The sequence below is a fragment of the Dipodomys merriami genome, unplaced genomic scaffold, assembly GCF_024711535.1.
Source record: "Dipodomys merriami isolate MVZ:Mamm:240054 unplaced genomic scaffold, mDipMer1.0.p SCAF_35, whole genome shotgun sequence".
In the NCBI taxonomy this organism is placed as follows: domain Eukaryota; kingdom Metazoa; phylum Chordata; class Mammalia; order Rodentia; family Heteromyidae; genus Dipodomys; species Dipodomys merriami.
This window is the reverse complement of record NW_027205048.1, coordinates 7,405,797-7,427,054: the sequence shown is the minus strand read 5'-3', so window position 1 is coordinate 7,427,054 and position 21,258 is coordinate 7,405,797. Positions and strand designations below refer to the sequence as shown.

General features: G+C 33.1%; 1 protein-coding gene across 2 annotated transcripts in view; it reads right to left on the bottom strand.

The window, feature by feature from the left end:
• Positions 1-21,258, bottom strand: part of Atrnl1 (attractin like 1) — a 482,593-nt gene that overhangs the window by 413,819 nt on the left and 47,516 nt on the right. For both annotated transcript variants that reach the window (XM_069988092.1, XM_069988091.1), the window contains exon 10: positions 11,597-11,751. In XM_069988092.1, coding sequence (XP_069844193.1) covers positions 11,597-11,751 — 155 coding nt within the window. The remainder of the gene's footprint in view (positions 1-11,596; positions 11,752-21,258) is intronic.

Sequence of the window (21,258 nt, the reverse complement as noted above, 5' to 3'; positions counted from 1 at the left end):
CCAAGATATTTTCTTCATTTCAATGAGTTTCATCTTAGTAAAATCATATTTGTTGGCATATTTTAAAACTGTGAATGTCTCAAATAACCATGCTAAATTCCACTAAATGTTCTTTAAAACACATATTTATAATAGTATACTCTGAAATAGGATCAAGAGTAAAAGAGTAATAATGCTGAATGTCAGTGTTACATCCTATTTAATTCTCAAAACAACTCTGAGGAATATTCTTGTGATGTTCTTATAGATATCAAAACAAAATCTCAGAGGTTACTAACATCCTCATTGTCAAAAATAGGGAAGAAATCAAGAATAAGATAGAATTTGTGAACTGAACCACATATAACCAAGCTAGCAATGAGACACTTGTCAATATGGTTGATATAACAAAGATAGCCAAAGACACAGATGCCCATCACTCATTTGCTGAAACTTAAAGCTGTAGCAAACTGGCCAGGCACCAGTGGCTCACGCCTGTAATCCTAGCTACACAGGAGGCTGAGATGTGAGGATCACAGTTCAAAGCCAGCCTGGGCAGGAAAGTCCATGAGACTCTTATGTCCAATTAGCCACCAGAAAACTGGAAGTGGTGCTGTGGCTCAAGTGGCAGAGTGCTCGCCTTGAGCTGAAGAGGCAAGAGACAGTGCCCAAGCACAGAATTCAAGCCCCACAAATGACAAAAAAAAAAAAAAAAAAGCTGTAGCAAATTAAGAAAGTATGCCACTCATCTACTGAGAGTTCCATATATGGAACCAACCCAGATGCCCCTCAATAGATGAATGGATTAAGAAAATGTGATATATAGATATATAGATATACATAATATAAATAATGGAATTCTATGCCTCCATGAGAAAGAATGACACCGCCCCATTTGTTAAGAAATGGAAAGACTTGGAAAAAATTATACTAAATGAAGTAAGACAGACCCATAGGTCCCATGGTTTCCCTTACTTGCAATAACTAGTATCCATCTAGGATAAACTTACCAGACAAATAGAAAAGGTCAAAAGCTATGCACATATGACCATGTAAGATGGTACTAAGCAAAATGAACCCCAAGATAGAAACTCAAGAGGGTTTAATTTTTGTTGCTGTTGCTTTTAACGTAATTATAATGTATTATGTGATTTCTTTTGTTTCTTTCATATGTTCTTCCCTTGGTATAACCCCCATTTTTTTTCACTATATTTGATTTGGGTACCCTGCATCATGGGGAGGGGAAGGGAAATAACAAAATGCTGAAACAAGGACACAGGCTGACCCATTTTAACAATGAGGTGTACAAGACACTATGTTAAAAACGAACTCTACAACTGGGGGGTGGGTAAGGGAGGAGTTGGGGATGTGGGGAGGAAAGGGAAGGCTGGGAAAAACAAAGGAGGCGGTAACAATGCTCAAGAGGAAATGTACTCATTACCTTACTCATGTAACTGTAACCCTTCTGTACAGTGTCTTTACAATATATATATATATATATATATATATATATATATATATATATATATATATATATAAAAGAAAGTATACCATGGTAAAGGAATATTCTAGCTAGTATAATATATCATATATTTGAAAAGTAAGTGGAAAATAGAAAACATAACCATTTGTAACCATAAACCACAGGAATTTCAAATCTACTGCTTAGCTTAGCTTTACTGAATTTTAGAAAATTAAAATAAAATGTTAAGATAGAGGTCTCTTTTGCATCATACAAAAAAGTTAACAAGTATAGAGAATGCACCAATTAGAAGTTTGTTGTTCCAAGGTCAAGGCTCCTAAGAATATGACCCTGACATATGGAATAAAATATTAATTCCTCCTATCTCAAATTTTAAATTTCCAATTTTTCCTGCATCTGACACTTTTCACCTTACCTTCCTAATGGTAGCTCTCACAATCTGCATGATACAACACAAAATCTTCTCTACAATAAGATCTGTGCCTTGCTCAGAATGTATTCTCATCTCCCCTACAGGCCACTGACCAGATTCAGTGGTTAGGCTAAGTTAGATATAACTCATCCAGGTATGTGACATGCTAAAGAGAAAATATAACTCAATAGATCTAAGGATAGCATATATTAGTAGAAACTGGGAAGCACAGAAGCAATCAGATTCAGAGGGGAACCTGATCAAGGTAGCAACAATCTCATTACTGAATTAGTTTACTTATCTGAGAGCACTCTCCAAGGAAACAGGATTCACTTCTTTGACAAGGATGCAAAAGATGATACAAACTTGCTGTTAAGACTGACTTCTAGAAACATATAAAATACAGCCATGCTAAGTTAAGAGTGAAATGCAAAGATTTCTATAGCCAAAAGTAGAGCCAGAGATTAAAAATCTAAAAGTAAGTCAGGCCCTGGTAGCTCATGCCTGTAATCCTAGCTACTCAGAAGGCTGAGATCTGAGGACAGCAGTTCAACACCAGCCCTGGCAGGAAAGTCCGTGAAACTCCAATAAACCACCAGAAAACCAGAAGTGGCACTGTGGCTCAAGTAGTAGAGCACAAGCCTTGAGCTGAAAAGCTGAGGGACAGCGCCCAGGCCCAGAGTTCAAAAATCTAAAAGTAAGTAAGTATTTGCTGGCATTGATACATTATTTAATGTCAGAAAATCTACCAGATTATTATATCTCTATAAAAAAAAAACCAGAGATATGCATTTACAAAAGCCAGAGAAATGTAATAATGGAGGAAAAATGGCAGATCTAAGACTGTGATGGCTAAAACTGTAATGGCTCTCTACACTGACAGTGGGCAATGCAACAAAACATCGCAATATAATGAAATGTTATAATGTAAGCCACTTCTGAAATGAAGAACTGATTGCTAGTAATGATCCCCACCTCTAGTCCTCAGTTCCACCCATACCTGAGCTCCTCCCTGCCCTGGAGCTCCTGACATACAACTGACCACTCCCTCTCCAGACACACCTGAGCACACACCTACCTCACTTCCTGCCCCCAGATCTTCCTGCTACCTGGATAGGGACAGGTGCCAGGTGCTTCCTCTCCCAGGGGGATATGGCCCCTCTAATAAACCTTATAATAATCTTCCTCCTGTGCCTGATTGCCTCCACATGGTCCCCTGAGATTCCTTTCTCTGATAAAATTCAAAATTCTGAGACCCAAAAAGCTATGTAAATATGACCATAAAAGATGATGTTAAACAAAATTAACACCAAGAGGTTTTATCTTTGTCACTGTTGTTTTTAATGTACTATGTGATTTTTTTGTTTCTTTTTTATGTTCTTCCCCCATGGTATAACCCATTTTCACTGTATTTGATTCCAGTGTCCTGCATCTTGTATATACATTTTTCTGATTTGGGGAAGAGAAGAGAAATAACAAAATGCTGAAACAAGGATACAGGTTGATCCATTGTAACAATGAGATGTACAAGACACTAAGTTGAAAATGAATTTTACCACTTTGTGGGGAGGAGTTGGAGAGGTGGGGAGGGAATGGATATTAGGGGAAAAACAAAAGAGGGGGTAACAATGTTCAATAGGAAATGTACTCATTACCTTATTCATGTAACCCCTCTGTACAGTATCTTTACAATAAAAAAATTCTGAGGCCCATAAGAAAGGGCCTTGCAATACCAAACCAAGTATACCTAAGGTTTTCCTCAAAGTCATCCACATAATTTCAGTGGGTATGATAGCCTAGAGATAAAAGGCAATGCAAATATTTCAAGTACTGTTGAACACAGGATCTGAACAGTCATTGACATCTGGAAGTGTGAAGTATCATCATTACTTTCTTATACAAAGAAAAATATCAGGATATGAAGAAAGAAATGGCATCCTGGATAAATTCTAGCAGAAAATGGGTCCACAGATTTATTTATTTTTTATTCTTATTTAGTCTTTTTTTTATTGTGAAAATACCGTACAGAGGAGTTACAATTACATGGGCAAGAAAACCAGTACCTTTCTTGTCAAGCATTGTTGCCTCCTCCTTTGTTTCCCCTTCCCATCCCTTCCCATCTCCCCCCATCCTGCCAAAGTTGTAAAGTTCGTTTTTTGACATAATGATTTGTACATCTCATTGTTGCAATGGGCCCACCTGTATCTATTTAAATGATTTGTTTCACAGATTTATTAAGAGATCATTTCTTCAGTCCCTGGATATATATTTAATTAAACCTAATGTGGCAAATGCCAAGAGTCCTTACACATTTTTCCTCATATGTCATGATGAAAACATCTAAGACTGTTATATCTAGAACAATATAAAAATTCTGAAATAATAGTACATTCCAGAGAGAGTGGATAACATGAATTAGTATCACCCTAAAGAACCTAACAGGATAATGGACAGTGGATCTCATCAAACTTTCATTTTAAAAATTTGTTCCTTTAAACAAAGATAACAATCAACTACCAGCAAGACAAAGCCTAAAGAGTAGACACCACACAAAATACTCATGATGGTTAGAACAGATTAAGATGGCTGTCAAAGTGACAAATGTGTTTTTTTACTAATCCTATCAGAAAAGTTGATTGAAAAGTTTTTCTTCACAAGAAATAGTGAGAGCAAAATATAGAAATATTATATACTACACAATTTTGCCTCAAGATAATATTCACTCCCTTTTGTTTTGTCATAACAAAGAATACACTTGATCTAATTGGCCTCCTTATGTTGTCCTTGCCAGTCTCAAAGCCCTAAACTCAAGCAATTCTCATTTTTCTCTCAGCCTTGTGAGTTCTGGACTTTAGGCATCTGCAACCACAAGAGGCTTCTCTTTGAGTTCAGAAAGCAGTACATTCAAATTTTAGGAATACTAAAGGTATTAGAAGGTAATAGAAGACAGCAAAAGTTGTCAGCTCTGGTTAGATGCCAGGAAAACAGCTCTGTTGAAAAGCTAGCATACCCTCCAAGCGGCCATGTAGCTACGGCCACATGAACCAGTACTCATGCTGGCTATTGGTGATATCAAAAGTAGCATGACAAGCCTCAGTAAAAGAATCACAATAAAGACTATATAAACATGTCAAAAGACATACCATCTGCAGTAGAAAACTATCACTATGTAGTTCAGCCCATAGGAAATATGGGGTCACAGGTAATCAAGTGACCATGTGTTCAGAATCTTCTATCATTAGTTGACTCCAACACCAATAAGAATAAGCAGGTACTGCAGACCCCATGTCATCCACTACTCTTGCACCAGCATCAAACCCTCATCTTACACTTATGGTCATCTGATGACTCCTCTATGTTCAAATAACAAGAAGAAAATGAAAGTATGTCAGCTTGACCTTTAGGTACTAATAAAAGTCTTAAAATAATAATAAGGTAATAAAATTTGTTTACATGTAGGCTATTCGCATTCTTACATTATAGTCTCTTTGATTAATTAATCTGTTTGACTACAATCTATAATTATATGTCCTTGCAAGAAGAAAATACACTTCTGAAGCACACAAAGTCATTATTCATAATCTGTTCAAGCCTAGACAAATGAAAGCAAATTATACATAGTGAAGGATATCAAGTAAATTGACACACAAAATAACTTCCATCCTAATAATAATCACATAATAATAAAGCTGGAGTAAAACACACTCTAAAATATGGGGGTTTTTTTACAACCCTATGATACAAGGTACTTAACCATATATTCAATACACTTAAAATCAAATCATTAGAGATAATAGTCTCTCATATTACAGCAAACATCTGAAATCTTAAAACCAGAAGGATCCATCTAATTACATTAAGAACTAAAGAATTCAGATATTGGCTTATCAACTGTACAAAATGATGCAGAAAGAAAACACATTCATTGGCTAGTTTTTCTATAAATTCTTATTTTTCCAAGAAAATCTGCATCAAGTATACTTTAAGGTCACTGCTTGAGGTTCCTTTTGATATTCCATAGTATTCATAATATCAGTATTAATACCTAAGGACCAGTACTTAAATCAGTCTTAATTAAATGGCTGAAAAGTTTAAGAAAGCACAGGCAATACATACAAGAGTCAAAACAAAATGACAAAGAAAAACCTTACCCACTTCAATACTTTTAAAAACTAAATTTCTGAATATTGACTAAAATCTTTTTACTTACCTCTTAAACGTTGGTACTTATCTGGAGTTTTGTTTATTCCTTACCTGAGGTCTAAACTTCTGTAATATTCTAAATACACACAATGTCTCTTTGTCTACTTTATTTATAACTATAGCTTTTTCTCAGGATTTTGTGCCTTCAATATTTATGGATTTTTTTATAAATAGCTATGCCAAAGTGGAAATACCTATTTGATTCACAGTGTTTCATTTTTTGTTTGCTTTTGCTCTTGTTCCTTTTGAGTCTAAAAAGAAATCAGGGTTTCACGCTGCATCCCATGCAGGCCTGAAAATCATTATCTAGACCAGTCTAGCCTCAAGATCACATTCCTCTTGCCTCTGACTTTTAAGTGCAAGAAATACAATCATGTACCACAACACCTGACTAATGATTGTACAGCATTGAACATAAAATAGTATTTCCTGTTGGCTTCAATAAAGTGATGGTATCATAAATTACATTATTAATGTCTTATTCACTAGAATAAATAATTTTTGGTCACAGTTTATTATATTTTGAATTGTTGCATTCAATCTGCTAATAATTAGCTTGAAATTTTTTATTCTATATTCATGAGTGCTTTCCTCTGACTTTACACGCAGGGATTTTAAGACCTTTAAAAACTGCTTTTAGTGGATACATTCTTTGGAGAATTTTTACATTTTTTATCTAAAGCAATACTGGAGACGTGTTTAAAAAGACAAATCTATCATCACATTCCTTTCTCCTTGATTTATGTCTTGTAGTCACTATTTTCTTAGCAATTTGCTGGAAATTCAAATATACCTCAAAATATTAAATCTACTAATAAAATAATTTTGAGTATCTTATGCTAATAAATGCCCTCTTCTGCCCCAAAGACTATTCAAAATTTTTCCTGTTAGATCAGAAGAAAAAAATCAACAAATTCCCAAAGTATAATAGGATATTGAATAGGAACACAGTAAAGGAGGTAAATTTTTCAACATGCATTATATAAACATATGGAAATATCACAATAAAACCCTCTCTACAATTGTATGTTAATTCAAAAACAAAATAACTTTTTATGACAGTCCTGGAAATTGAACTCAGGACATGTGTGCTATTCCTGCAGGGTTTTTTGCTCAAGGCTAGTGCTCTACCACTTGAGCCAGCTCCACTTCTGGCTTAACTGGAGATAAGAGTCTCACACACTTTCCTGCTCAAGCTGGCTTCAAACCAGCCTCCTGAGTACCTAAGATTACAAGCATGAGCCACCAACACGTGGCGAAATATTTTTAAAAAAATAAAATATGAAAATAAAATGGAGGAGGGGGAGAGAAGAAGGGGGAGAGGAGGAGGAGGAAACAGAGGGGGAAGAGAAAGAGGAGAGAGAGGAGGAGGGGGGGAGAGGAAAGGAGAGAGGAAAGAGGAAGAGGAGAAGGGAGAAGAGGAGGAGGAGGAGGAACAAACCAAGAAGAGAAATGGAACATGGGGAAGACAGAGTGAAAATTTGGTGGGTAAGGAGCAAAAAGATGCTAATTCTTCCATTAACCACCATGGACAAATGTTGGGGTGCGGGGGGTAGCTTGAGCAAAAGTCACAATACTGCCTAAGATAATCAACAAATATGCAATAAATTACAAAAGATGTGTGGATGATTTTAGGGGTTTTCTTGACCTACAAAGAAACACACTAGCTTTTTCTAGTAGCCAGGCATCTGGAACACTTTACTCACAGAAAAGTGCTGATAATTTCACAAAAGACATTGAGAAATATTGACTAACAGATGCAGAAACTAATAAAATCACATCCAGAAAATGAAAATAATTATGAAGAGAAAAAGTTGGAATTTTCAGCATTTTGTAGAATCATTCAAAAAGCAATTAGGTGATTTCACTCTTACATGAGTTTGTCATGACTTTGTATGCCTTACAAAACTTAATCCATTCTACATGCATACACACATAACTCTCCATAGAACTGAAAAAACTCATATATTCTATGCTTCATAATTAGTTATATGTAATGTTTTATAGGTACACTGAGCTACAATTATACTAATTACAAAACTATTAAGTATAAACACTACAATACAATACCAATTAAAATTATATTACCTCTTCAAATATGAAATAACTTTTTGATTTTTATTGATTTTGTTTTTAAATAATCATCTATCAACAAATTAATTTCATAAATAAAACTATCATGTTCAAGGAAGTTAGTTTTTAAATTATATCATTAATTAAATTTAATTTGAAAGTTCAACTCTTCTACTTTGTACAAGATACAAAGTATCTCAAATAAATCCTATTCTCTCCCCAATTCTGAGATAAAGTAATCCAGGAAATTACATTTTTGTATTTATATTATCTCCTATTATCTTTATGAAGAAAAATGTGGTGAACAGGTTGTTTTTCATCTTGTTTCAGAATTTCATCTGAATTCTGAATAGAAAACAATGTTTTCCAGAACAATCTTCTTAATCTCAAGAAAGATATCATGGTGGTTTTCTGAAAGTAATAATACCACAGATGATAATAATAATAATGATAATAATAATGTTAATAGTTTTCAGATTCTAAAAGATGACTTCAATCTAGATTTACAATTAGCATCATAATGCATCATACCATATGATACAGGAGATCCAGAGATATTCACGAACTCTTGCTCTGCTATCAACTACATTTCAATGAATAATCACAAAGTATCTGATTATGTAGTCCTGTTAGATTATTTTTCCCCAACTACCTTCATAGAAGATACCAAGATAGAGACATGACTGAAAACCACCAGTATATACCATCTATATCAATCATGTATAATATAGTGGGAACTGTGAAGGCCAAATTATCTTCCTAAAGATTCTGGATATTCATTTTATGAAAATTACTATAGCAGTAGGGGTAAAAACTGTACATTGTACAACAGGAAAATGTACCATTATCACATATATTCCAATTTGCTTATAAATCATATATATAGCACAAAGTAGATAAGTGTTCAAGTATTTTCCAATTAAATACACCAAAAAGGTAAAGAAAAAGTCTTTGCATACCATACTGAAAAAAATAGCAACATAACATTTTCTCCAAAAAAACCACATTTGTTTCAAAGTTGGTTCATTATACAATGCCTATATTTATTTCCACAAACTACCTAAGGGCAATGATTACTTTGAAAAACACTTTCTTCTATACGAAAAATATTTTTAGAAAATATTGCAACATTTAATGTACCAAAACAGAAGGATAATGATCCTATGGAAGATCCTATGGGGAACTCCTACAATCAAATGAGAAAAAACAATTTTAGACTATGTTGAATTATATGGCTGTCTTTATGAGTTTGTTGTCCATATTTTCACAGGAAAGAAATTTAAAATCTAAAGCTATTTGAAACATATTATTCTTCCTTCAGTCTTAAAATAATTTATTGCAAAAGAGCAAAACTGATATTTGCCTCTATCCATAAAGGTAAAAAATAAATATTACTAAGTTTAAGGTTTATCATATTAAGAATTTAATAAAGAATTTGAAACATTCTAACTTTTAGGAATAGTATAAGCTAGATCTACCCTTTCAGATACATGATTTTGGATATGTTTTTATTTCTCTTTTCTGTTTAAACTTTTAAAAATAAGGACTAGAACACTTTGTTACATGACCTTTGGAGTAGTTACACCTTTTGTATATAAATCCCTTTGCCTAGTACCTATCAGTTAGAAAATTTGTGGCAATTACACTATTTAATAATCTAATCTCTGTTCATCATTTTTTCTTCCTTTCTGAAATATAACATCTACTTTATCTTAGTAATTTTTTTCGGCCACATGAAAATCTGAACTATAATTTTCAATAATATGGAAAAACATAAATAATTACCAGCATCAACTAACAAACAGCTCATTCATAAATTCTTTATCATAGTACAAATATTGTATGGAAATTCTGAAAAAGCTATTACAAAATTTCAAAATCATAGTCTGTGGATTTTTAATAACAACAATAATATTTCTATCATTTTCTTTAATAAAAATTTTTCATGGGAGAAAAATAGTTGAACAGGAAAACATAAAATTTACATCCACCCCTACAAAAATCAGCTCACTGTCTCATCATCATTGCTAAAACATTATGGTGACAGGCTGTTGTCTTGACAGTAACAGAACCTAATAAGGTTACAGCTTTTACTCAGTGCTTCATTCAAACTATTTTTCCAGGTCTCAACACTGATGAATGAGTTTTTAAAAAGCTACACAACTTATGGGCAGGGAGGGAGGGAGGGAGAAACGGGAAAAGTGAAGAAAGGGGTGACATTGTCCAAAAAATTAATGTACTCATTACCTGAATTATGAAATTGTAATCCCTCTATACAACACTTTAATAGTAATAATAAAATTATATTTCAAAAAAAGAACCACTGCCAAAAAAAGCTAGACAGTTCTACATTCATCATAATTTATCACTTCAAATTACGATTTCAAAAAGGTAAAGATTTAAATTATGAAAGGTCAAATGATTTGTCACAGATTGAAACTCATACTTTAGCATATTTAACTTTATTAATGAGACTTTATTGTCAAATTGAAACTTGCATAAAGACCAAAGTGTTTTTTAATTGTCATAATTTTCTTTACATGCTCCCACTTAAAATAATTTACCAAAGTAGATTAGGTACATTTATGACCATTAAGATCAAAAGGATATTTCCTATATCTGTTAAGTGTATAATTCTGTGACCTCTTTTATTTTTATTTATCAACATGCTTCCTAATACTTTTGATTTTGGTACATTACTTGCTTGCACTACCAATAAATTATGATCTTAGGTACCACTAAGTATATTATAAATTTCAACTACATGTTATCAACAACATAAAAGCACTATTTTCACTGATCTATTGGAAAGCTAATTTCAGTGTTTCAATGAATGTATTCACTAAAACATTCAGAAGCCAGTAAGACTATAGATAGCAAGTACTGTATTTCTGGTTCTCTGGCAAAATCTTATTCAGTTACTACCATTCCTAAGTATAAATGCTTTTCCATTTTATCTCAATTTTACTTTTTTCTTCAAATTCCTTTCTCTAGGTTTATCAGATTCCCTTATGTAGTAAATATTACTATAATTTATGTAAGTGGAGTTTGGTTCAGTCCTTCTAAACCTATAGTGTTTGCATTCCTGTTTGTAATTTACATAATTTAACAGCCTTCATATCTATCCAGTAACAAAACAAACATAATAACAAACACAATAAACTGGTATATTGCTGACATGTTGATACAATATTCAAAAGTCTTTAAAAGGATATTAAAATTTATGACTTCCCAGTTCCTCGATCTCTACCAGTAACTCACTCCAGTACTTTTGTTCTCTTGCTTATATACTATTACTGTTGAAATTAAAGAAAATGCCATTCATAATCTATCACTTGAATTTATCTCTAAGGTGACATATACACATTTTATCAATTAATTTATTTAAGATTGCCTACACTGAAATTTAATATTTCCTACTTTGTATAATCCTAACAGATACATACCTATGTCATATGCCAGGAAATCGGCAGAAAAACATTTTGCACCGTTACTCAAGGAAGTATCATTATGGGTATTTCCTCCAAAAATAAGCATAGCTCCATTGATAAGAACAGCTGAATGAAGGTATCTGGCAAACCCACTTTCTTTCAAAATAGTCCTACAGAATAAAATTTTAAAATATATTACAGCATGCTTCATTGCAGATGAACTTTCAAAACATAGTACTAAGTTCTTAAGATCAGAAACAAAAAACTACATTTCATATGAATTTATTGATGAAATGTTTAAAATAGACTATATAGAGAAAAAAAGTAGCTTAGTGTCTGGCAATGACTAGAAAGAAGGGGTAATTGGTAGTTTCTGCTAAAGGCTTTAGTTTCTCTGTAGATGGTGGTTGAATCTACCTACTAAAGACCACTGAATTGTGTATGACAAAGGGTGAGATTTATGAGTGTTTTATTCTAATAACACAAAAGTACAACATGAAATACCGTATTTAATTCTGAAAGTCCATAAAGACACTATTTGTAAGGAAAGATGTGTTATAAAGGAAAAAAGACCTCTCTGACTATATATACATTATATAAATGGTTAAATATGCATGTTTAAAATACGTGAATTTCCATATATCCCCTTACAAATAGTCTCCAAAAAAAAAAAAACTAGAAATAAAGTTATCTTAGAGGATGAAAGACCTCTACAATGAAAGCTATAGAAAACTGAAGGAAATTGAAGACATTGGAAGAACATAAAACATGCCATATTCATAGATCAGCAAAATGAATATTTAGTCAAAATATCATATGGAATTACAAAAAAGCCTAGTCAAAACAATCCTGAACAATTAGAGCAATAATGAAGATATCAGAAAACTTGATGAACTCAACAAAGCAACATGGTACTGGCACAAAAACAGAAACATAAAACAATGGAATAGTACATACATGAGTTCATGAAGCTCTACCAATAGGATTCTTGACAAAAATACCAAAAAACATGCATTATAGAAGACAGCCACTTTCACAATTGATGCTAGGAATATTGGATGTCCATATGCATGAGATTCAAACTAAAAACCTACTTCTCATCTTGTACATAATCAATTCAAAATGGATCTAAAATGTTAATCTGAAACTTCGGAATTTTCCTAGTAGAGGGAAAACAATAATTCTACCACATTTTCCTAACCCATCACTCTTCCTCTCTTTTAAGTGATCATGTCGTATTTCTGCCAACCTTTCCATATCTCCCACTCAACTAACATTTCACTTTCTATTTCACTATGAAAATCAAAAGCATCAAAATATTCACAAGTTCTCATACCTCTACAAATATACCTTCATTTGTATTCCTGTAGCCTGCCTTCTTTCCTATTCATATGAATAAAATTGCCATGAAGCTGCAAGATAAGAGTTCCTATTTGTTCCCTAGAATGCACTGCTACTTGAGTTCTTAATCATATCTCTAGCAAATTCTAAAACTTTTCACATCTTCTTGATCACTCCTGTCAGGCTACAAACAACTATTTCCTCAAACATTTATAAACTCTCTTGGGCTGAAAGTGTGGCTCTGGTAGAACGGTACCACCCATGAGCAAGAAAACCCAGTAAGTGCAAGATCCTGAGTTTAGGGATCTATACCAGCAAAATAAAAACCAACAAATCCTCTCATACAATCCCCTTACCATCTATTCCATTATTTATATCCTTCCCTTATAATTTACCTACTCAGAAAAGCTATGCTCTTCTTCCATCTTCAGTTAACCCAGGAGAACTAGAATCTTTTACTACCTCCACTCTGAAATTTCCCTTTTTGAGATCAAAAAGAAAATCAGTTTTCCAAATCTCCTGATCACTTCTCAATTTCATACAGGTTGTCTTTCTTACTCAAATAGTTGTGCCAAAGTGTTATAAAATTCAGGGTTTTGAGATCTGGGGATATTTGCAAATATATAATGGGATATCTTAGATATGAGGCCAAAATACAGACATAAAATTTATTGTTTCGCATATAACTTACAATAACCTAAAGCCATCCCTTTCTGGTTGTTTCTCTTCTCTGTGAGCAGAAAATTAGTGTCTAGATACTGAAACATATCCACTAAGAATATAATAAGAATGTTAAAAGTATCTACAGTTGAGCTTCTAAATTTTCCCCTTCACCAAGCAAACTTCTTGGACAAAGTTCTAATCCCAATTAATGCCAATCCAATGTTTTTAGGTCCTGAGACCAAAAGTCGATTCATGTATCACTCCTCTCTCTCTCTCACATCAACCTCATTGTTTAGCCAATCCTTATTAGTTCCACTTTAGAAATATATTCAAAAGCCAACCAAGTCTCATCACCTTCACAGTACATCACTGATCCCAGATGCTACCAATTCTTCCTTAGACTAATATGATTTTCCTGTCTCTACTTTTGTGTTATAATTACAATATATCAACCAAAATACTCCTGACCACACCTAAGTCAGAGCGTGCCACACTTATGTGTTCTGAACCCTTAGTGAACCCATGTGAAAGTAAAAATATGACAATGACCTCTGATACCCTACATGGTACCCCTCATAATATTTCCTTCTACTTTCCTCACCATTCTCCAGCACATTCTCCTACAACGATATCCATTCTTGTATTGTTCCAAATGACAAAAGCATTCCTGTCATACGGATATTACACTAGGGACAAAGCTGCTGTCCCTATTCCTAGAACATTTGTTCCTCAGATATTTACAAGGCTCACCCCCACCCAGGTTTTAATCAGCTGTCTGAAGCGAGGTCTTCTCTGACCACTCTTTAAATAAAACTCAAAAGTTGATTTTTTTAATTTCTCAAAAGGAAGAATGTAAGGTTTAAACAATATGTATACAGTCCAAACTGAGACATACTAGTATGCTTGCAAATACATATATGAAGGGTTAAAAAAAAACCTGTAACGTTTAAGAAGTAACTAAGACAATATTAAATGATGGCTATATCTCTCTGGGGCGCATGCAGTGTAATACCATCCAGAAGAAATATATGAGGACTTCTGGGGTATTATAATATCTTATCTCTTAGTTCAGCTGAACAGATGCACATTTTACATACTCTGAAAATACATATGCATGTTTTCACGTATTCTTTGTCCACATGCAATATTCCTCAACTTAGGAAAGGAACCTAGGAAAAAAGCAAGTACCATACATTTTTAAAGTAACTGTTAAAAAGTAAAATTAGCTTGGCACAAGTGGCTCACACCTATAATCCTAGCTACTCAGGGGGCTGAGACCTGAGGATCATCGCTGTTCAAAGCCAGCCTGGGCAGGAATGTCCGTGACTGTTCAAAGCCAGCCTGGGCAGGAATGTCCGTGAACTCTTATCTCCAATTACCACCAGAAAACCAGAAGTGACGCTGTGGCCCAAGTGGTAGAGTGCTAGCCTTGAGCTAAAGTGCTCAGGAACAGTGCCCAGGACCAGAGTTCAAGCCCCACCACGGACAAAAAAAAGTAAAATTATAACTATTTCTTTATTCTATCAAAATGTGATTTGAACTAAGTATTTAAAAAACCCAAAACTCAGAACATATGATACTTACAAAACCGTCTTTCTTCCCTATATAAATATTTTGTATTTATTTTTTAATAAATACTGCACTATTTTACTGTATATAGGTACAAATATATGTATATATTTCTATTATTTTCCTCATTAATATGTACCATTAAAATTTCACACTTTAAATTATTTATCTCCGTTGCTGGAAACATACTAGAATTATTCTCACACAGAGCTTGACAGAATCAATAAAACTGTTGGTGAAAATATGTCAGACATTCAATAGTCAAAGAAATATAAAAGGATGAACAGCATGTCATCAGTATTTGTGATTTAATGAATACTTTAAAAATTGTCCTATATCATTTTCCAGAACCTCTGATCATAAAATTTCTTAGAGAAATCACAAGAATTCTAATAACTTCTATATTAAATTAAATTAACTTGTACTAAAAATAATTGCTACTATATTAAAACTAGAAAAAATCATTTCATATAACTAGGTTTCATGTCATAAAAATATTTTTTAAGAATATGTTACTTCTAAAACACTATGTTGAAAATGAACTATACAATATTGGGGGAGGTGAGGAGAGGTTCGGGAGGGAAAAACTGGGAGAAAATGAAGGAAGAGGTGACACTTTCAAAAAGAAATAATTATATACAAATACAAAACAAAGAATATGTGACTTGAAGACTTCATAAAACTGCAGAATATAGTATCATAGATGTGTTCTCTTTACATTTGTTACTTTACTTTTTAATATCTTTAAAAACATAGTTGAAAACTTTTTTCTCACATTAAAGAAAAGGTTAAGCTGGGCGCCAGTGGCTCATACCTATAATCCTAGCTACTCAGGAGGCTGAGATCTGAGGATCGGGGTTCAAAGCCAGCCTGGGCAGGAAAGTCCATGAAACTCTTATCTCCAATAAACCACCAGAAAACCGGAAGTGGCACTGTAGCTCAAGTTGTAGAGCGCTCGCCTTGAGGATGAAGAGCTGAGTGCCCAGGCCCAGAGTTCAAAGCCCACGACCGACAAAAAAAAAAGGCTAAAAACACTGAAGCCAAGCAATGTTGATCATGCCTAACTACTCAGTAGGTGAAGATCAGAAACACCACATTTCAAGGCCAGCCAGGCAAAAAAGTTGTCAAGGACTGGGAAGGTGGCTCGGTGGTAGAGTGCTTGCCTCACATGCAGGAGGCCCTGGGTTCGATTGCTCTGCACCACATATACAGAAAAAGCTGAAGTGTCACTGTGGCTCAAGTGGTAGAGCACTAGCCTTGAGCTGAGGAGCTGAGGGACAGTGCCCAGGCCCAGAGTTCAAGCCCCACGACTGACCAAAAAAAAAAGGTCGTCAAGATTCCAACTCAACCAATAAAAAGCTGAATGTGACAGTGTATCTTTGTCATCCCAGCTACAAAGAAAGTATAAATATGTGTATCAAAGTCTAAGCTACATAAGCAAAAATGTCAGACCATAATTGAAAAATAAATAAAGCAAAAAAGGACTAGTGTATGGCTCAAGTGGAAGAGTGGCTTACCAGCAAGTATAAGGTCCCTGAGTTCAAACCTCAGTACTACCAAAAAGAAGAATAAGTTGATAATTTCTACTGCAAGATTTAAATGATAATGTAACATATTGTACACACATGAAACTTGTGCTTTATCAATAAAAGGCCAAGAAAAGTTGAGGTTTCTATTACTGTAGAAATAAAAAAGAAAGAACAGTGAAGGTGTATGTAGGCCTCTTGCTGTAAGTTCTATAAACTTGTGCAAAACATTCTGAAAATGTTGAAAAATGTCTCATTTTACAAAGCCCTTAAACAGTAATGTTTAAGTTTCAAAGTAAAGGGTAAGATCAATGAAATAAACACACTAACAATATAAGAGGAATCATTTTTCAGAAACGGGAGCTCTTATAAACCAAGAATGCTATTTCTAGGCAAGGCACTATGGCTTATACCTGAACTCATAACTACTCAAGAGACTGAGATCTGAGGAACACAAATCAAAGTTAGACTGGGCAGAAAAATCCCAGACTCTTGTTTCTAATTAGCCAGCAAAAAGTCTGAAGTGGAACTGTGGCTGAAGTGGAAAAGTAACAACATGGAGCAAAAAAAAAAAAAAAAAAAGCTGATTTCAAGTCCTAGTTCTGGCAAAAAAATAAAAGAAAATAAATTAATTCTGCTTCTTTTTTAGTCTTCAATTAAAAAGAAACCAGACCTAACTACTTCTCAAGTCATGACAGAATATCTTTGAGTAAATCCTGAATTTTTATGTCTCAATCTTTTTCCAAAAAGAAATATATATTTTAATTGATGAACATTAAAAGTTAACCCTCTATTGGGATGCCAGAGTATTATAATCTAGTAGCATACAATTTTAATCTGAGAACTGAAATCAACATAGATTTCTATGTTAGATAAATCATGAAGAATGACATATATACCAAAATGTACAAAAATCTTGTGTATAATTCAATGGATTATACACAGTGAACACACATGTGTAATCACTTAAGAAAACTTCCTTCTTACCTCTCAGTTACTGCCTGATGCTTTTCAGACAACACTTATCATGATTTCTAAGGATATAGGTTAATAGTTCTTGGTGCCAAACACTGGGGTTATAAATAAAATCTTATACTGTGTATTCTTTTGTGTCCAGTTTATGTTGCTTAATATTATATTGAAATAATACAGCTGTGTAGGTTCATACAGAAAATTATTTCATTATTATTGCTGAACAACTTTCTAGCATACGAATATACAATTAATTTATCCACTTGAACTGTTGTTGGACATTTCATTTGTGTCTAGCTGGTGACTATAACAAAGAGCATTGCTATTAATGGACTGACTATATAACTGTAATAGACACATGTTTGCTGGATATATACATAAACATATAATTATAGAATATATGCATTAGTTACCTATATATGTGTATTCACATTGAGCAAGTTCAGTCTCAAGTTTTTTAAGAGTATTTCTACCACTTTATACATGCTGAGTATTAGCAGTCTTAAGTTTTAGCAATTTAAGTGGATAAGTAGTGGTACTATTATTCTGTCAATTTTATCAAATAATGCTTAGTTATAGTATTTATGCAAACCCAGAACTATTCTAACTTTGAAGTTGATGCTTGACTTACATTGTCATTTTCCTGATATTATAAAATATCTGTATTACCTACAGAGATACATAGATAGATAGATAGATAGATAGATAGATAGATAGATAGATAGATAGATAGATAGATAGACAGACAGATAGATAGATACACTAGATATATATACATATATATGCTATACTTTGGTTTAGTCATTTGCTTTAGTGATTTAGTAATTTACTTTCAATTTTTCTGAATATCTTTATTCAAGGTCTATCTTTCTAAGCAACAGATGGCTAAAATATGCTTTTAACTGAAAGTATTTTCTTAAAAATTAGGAAAATTAGAATAGTAATTTTCTTTAATTCAGAATAATTAATAATCTGCTTGAAGTTAAATACACCATCTTATTACTTTCCCATTGATATACCTGTTTTGATCCTTTACTATGTTATTTTTGCCTTTGTGCAGATTCACAAATTATCATTTATTATTCTCATTTTCTCAGCTATTAGATACAGGTGCTTATTAGACAGCAGATGTTTTATTATTATTTTCATTTTTACTTAATGATTACAAAACAAACCCTTTGCCATTAGCTAATCAGCGGATTTTATTAATTATCATATGATACAACTCTCACATATTTCCTAAACACTCATTTACCTCTCTTCCTAAATAATGTGCCATTACTTTCATGTTTAAATTATAGATAGATTCAAGTCTCTTGCTATTATATTTTATATGATAATCATTCAGATTTCTCTTCTTTCTGGAATCATTTTTATTCTATTTCAATTCATTTTATTTTTTGTTGTCAAATTCTCTCTATCCTTATTTGAAAACATTTTTGTCTTGCTTACTTTTTTTAAGGTTTTTTTTTAAGTCATTAGTATAGAATTAGGCTGATGTTTGCTTTGAACCATTTGCATCATGCTTTCTGAATTACTTTTTTTGTTTGTTTACGTGTCAGGCTTAGTATTGTCCCCAAGACAAGAATGTTTTCATATTTCATGTTTTTGTAAGTTTTATTACTTTGAATGCTTTGCTATTTTTGTTTTGTTTATTCTGGTTCATGGGACTTGAACTTAGGACCTGAATGAATATTGTCCCTGGAACTTTTTCACTCAAGGCTAGTGCTTTACCACTCTCAGCCACATTTCCACTTCTAGTTTGTTTTTGGTTTTGTTTTGTTTTGTTTTTGATGGTCGTTTTGTTTTGTTTTGTTTTGTTTTTGATGGTCGTGGGGTTTGAACTCGGCTTGGGCACTGTCCCTGTGCTCTTCAGCTCAAGGTGAGCACTCTACCAATTGAGCCACAGCGCCACTTCCGGTTTTCTAGTAGTTTATTGGAGGTAAGAGTCTCATGGACTTTCCTGTCAGGGCTGGCTTTGAACTGCGATCCTCAGATCTCAGCCTCCTGAGTAGCTAGGATTACAGGCATGAGCCACAGGCACCCAATTCCACTTCTGGTTTTTTAGTGGTTAATTAAAATAAAGAGCCTCACAGACTTTACTGCCTGGCTGGCTTCCAACCACAATCCTCAGATCTCAACCTCCTGAGTAGCTAGAATTACATGCATGAGCCACTGGTATCCGGATCTTGAATGTTTTTACTTGAAGAAATGGTAAAACTTTGAGAAGATATTTATCTAAGCTGACATAAATGTTGCTCAATGTAGAATATATCAAAGTATATGAGCATGTAGAATTATTGAAATTGTATGCATAGCTAAAAAGTACATTTAGCTTCAATTTTAAAAATATAAATTTTACAATAACATGTCTAAGTCTGAGCGGTTTTGTTATACTTATCCTCTTTAGTGTTCATAGAAATTCTTCAGTCTGATGCTTGGTACTTTTTGGCACTTTTGAAATAATATCATGCATATCCCAAAAGAAAAAGTTTTATAATTTTATCTTTTTTGCAAAAAAAAAAAATAGAGAGTTAAAGTATATATATGAAAGTGAAAGAGATAGAACAAATCACAGTTTAGTGGAAAAGTTTTTCCTCAAAATATCTACAGGAACTTCATGCTAGAAGTCCAAAAGAGTTTATACTGTCTAAAATAAAAGTCATTTCTCATATTTTACAATGGAATGAGTATAAGAAAAATTCTGCATTGACATTTCAATATCTATAAGTTCAATAAGTGAAAAATTAGTAATATATAACCATAAAAAGAATGATATGGATACAAGTAGGAAATTACAGTGCATTGTATACAGAAATTGACATGCTGAGCTGAAACCCATTTGAACAAATATTTAAAGATAATGCAAATAAAATTTGTAAATGACAATAGATATATAATACACAATTCATAATCCTTTGGGAAAGCACACTGAAATATTAGTAAGATACCCTAGTCAACCCATCACAGGCAAGAGCAAAAATCCTGACAGTTATCAAGCAAGTATTAAAGAGAAAACAGAGAAATATGAACGCTCATACCTTGCTGTAAATAAAGTTATGTTCATTTCCTACACAATAAATTTGAAAGCACTAATACACTCAGACATAACAACTGTACTTTTAAGTATATATCATAGAAAAACCTTTGCATGCACATGTGCTGACTAGTAAAAGGTATGTAGTGTAGTAGTTTTTATAGCAACAAAAAGGGAAAACAGACTTTAATGACACAAGTTATGTATTTCATGAGAAGTTAACAAAAAACTTTTTTATTAACATAAATATTAATAAAAGTATAACAAAGAAGAAATATGGGGGCAGATGATACCAAACTTAGCACTGTACTAGTAAGCAAATTTACTCACTAAAATGAATATGACATCATTATTTACTATAAAAATGTATACATATTTTATGGCATTATAAACTATTCTAAAATGAATCCATTTGTAGAGAAGATAGCTTTACATTATTTTGTACTGTTGTTAAATGGAAGCATGCACTATAGTTGCAATATAGACTTTTTAAGTCTAAAAATTTTTACTGTGAAAGAATTTACTAAATACCACTACTATACAAATATGAAATACAACTAATGTCAGAT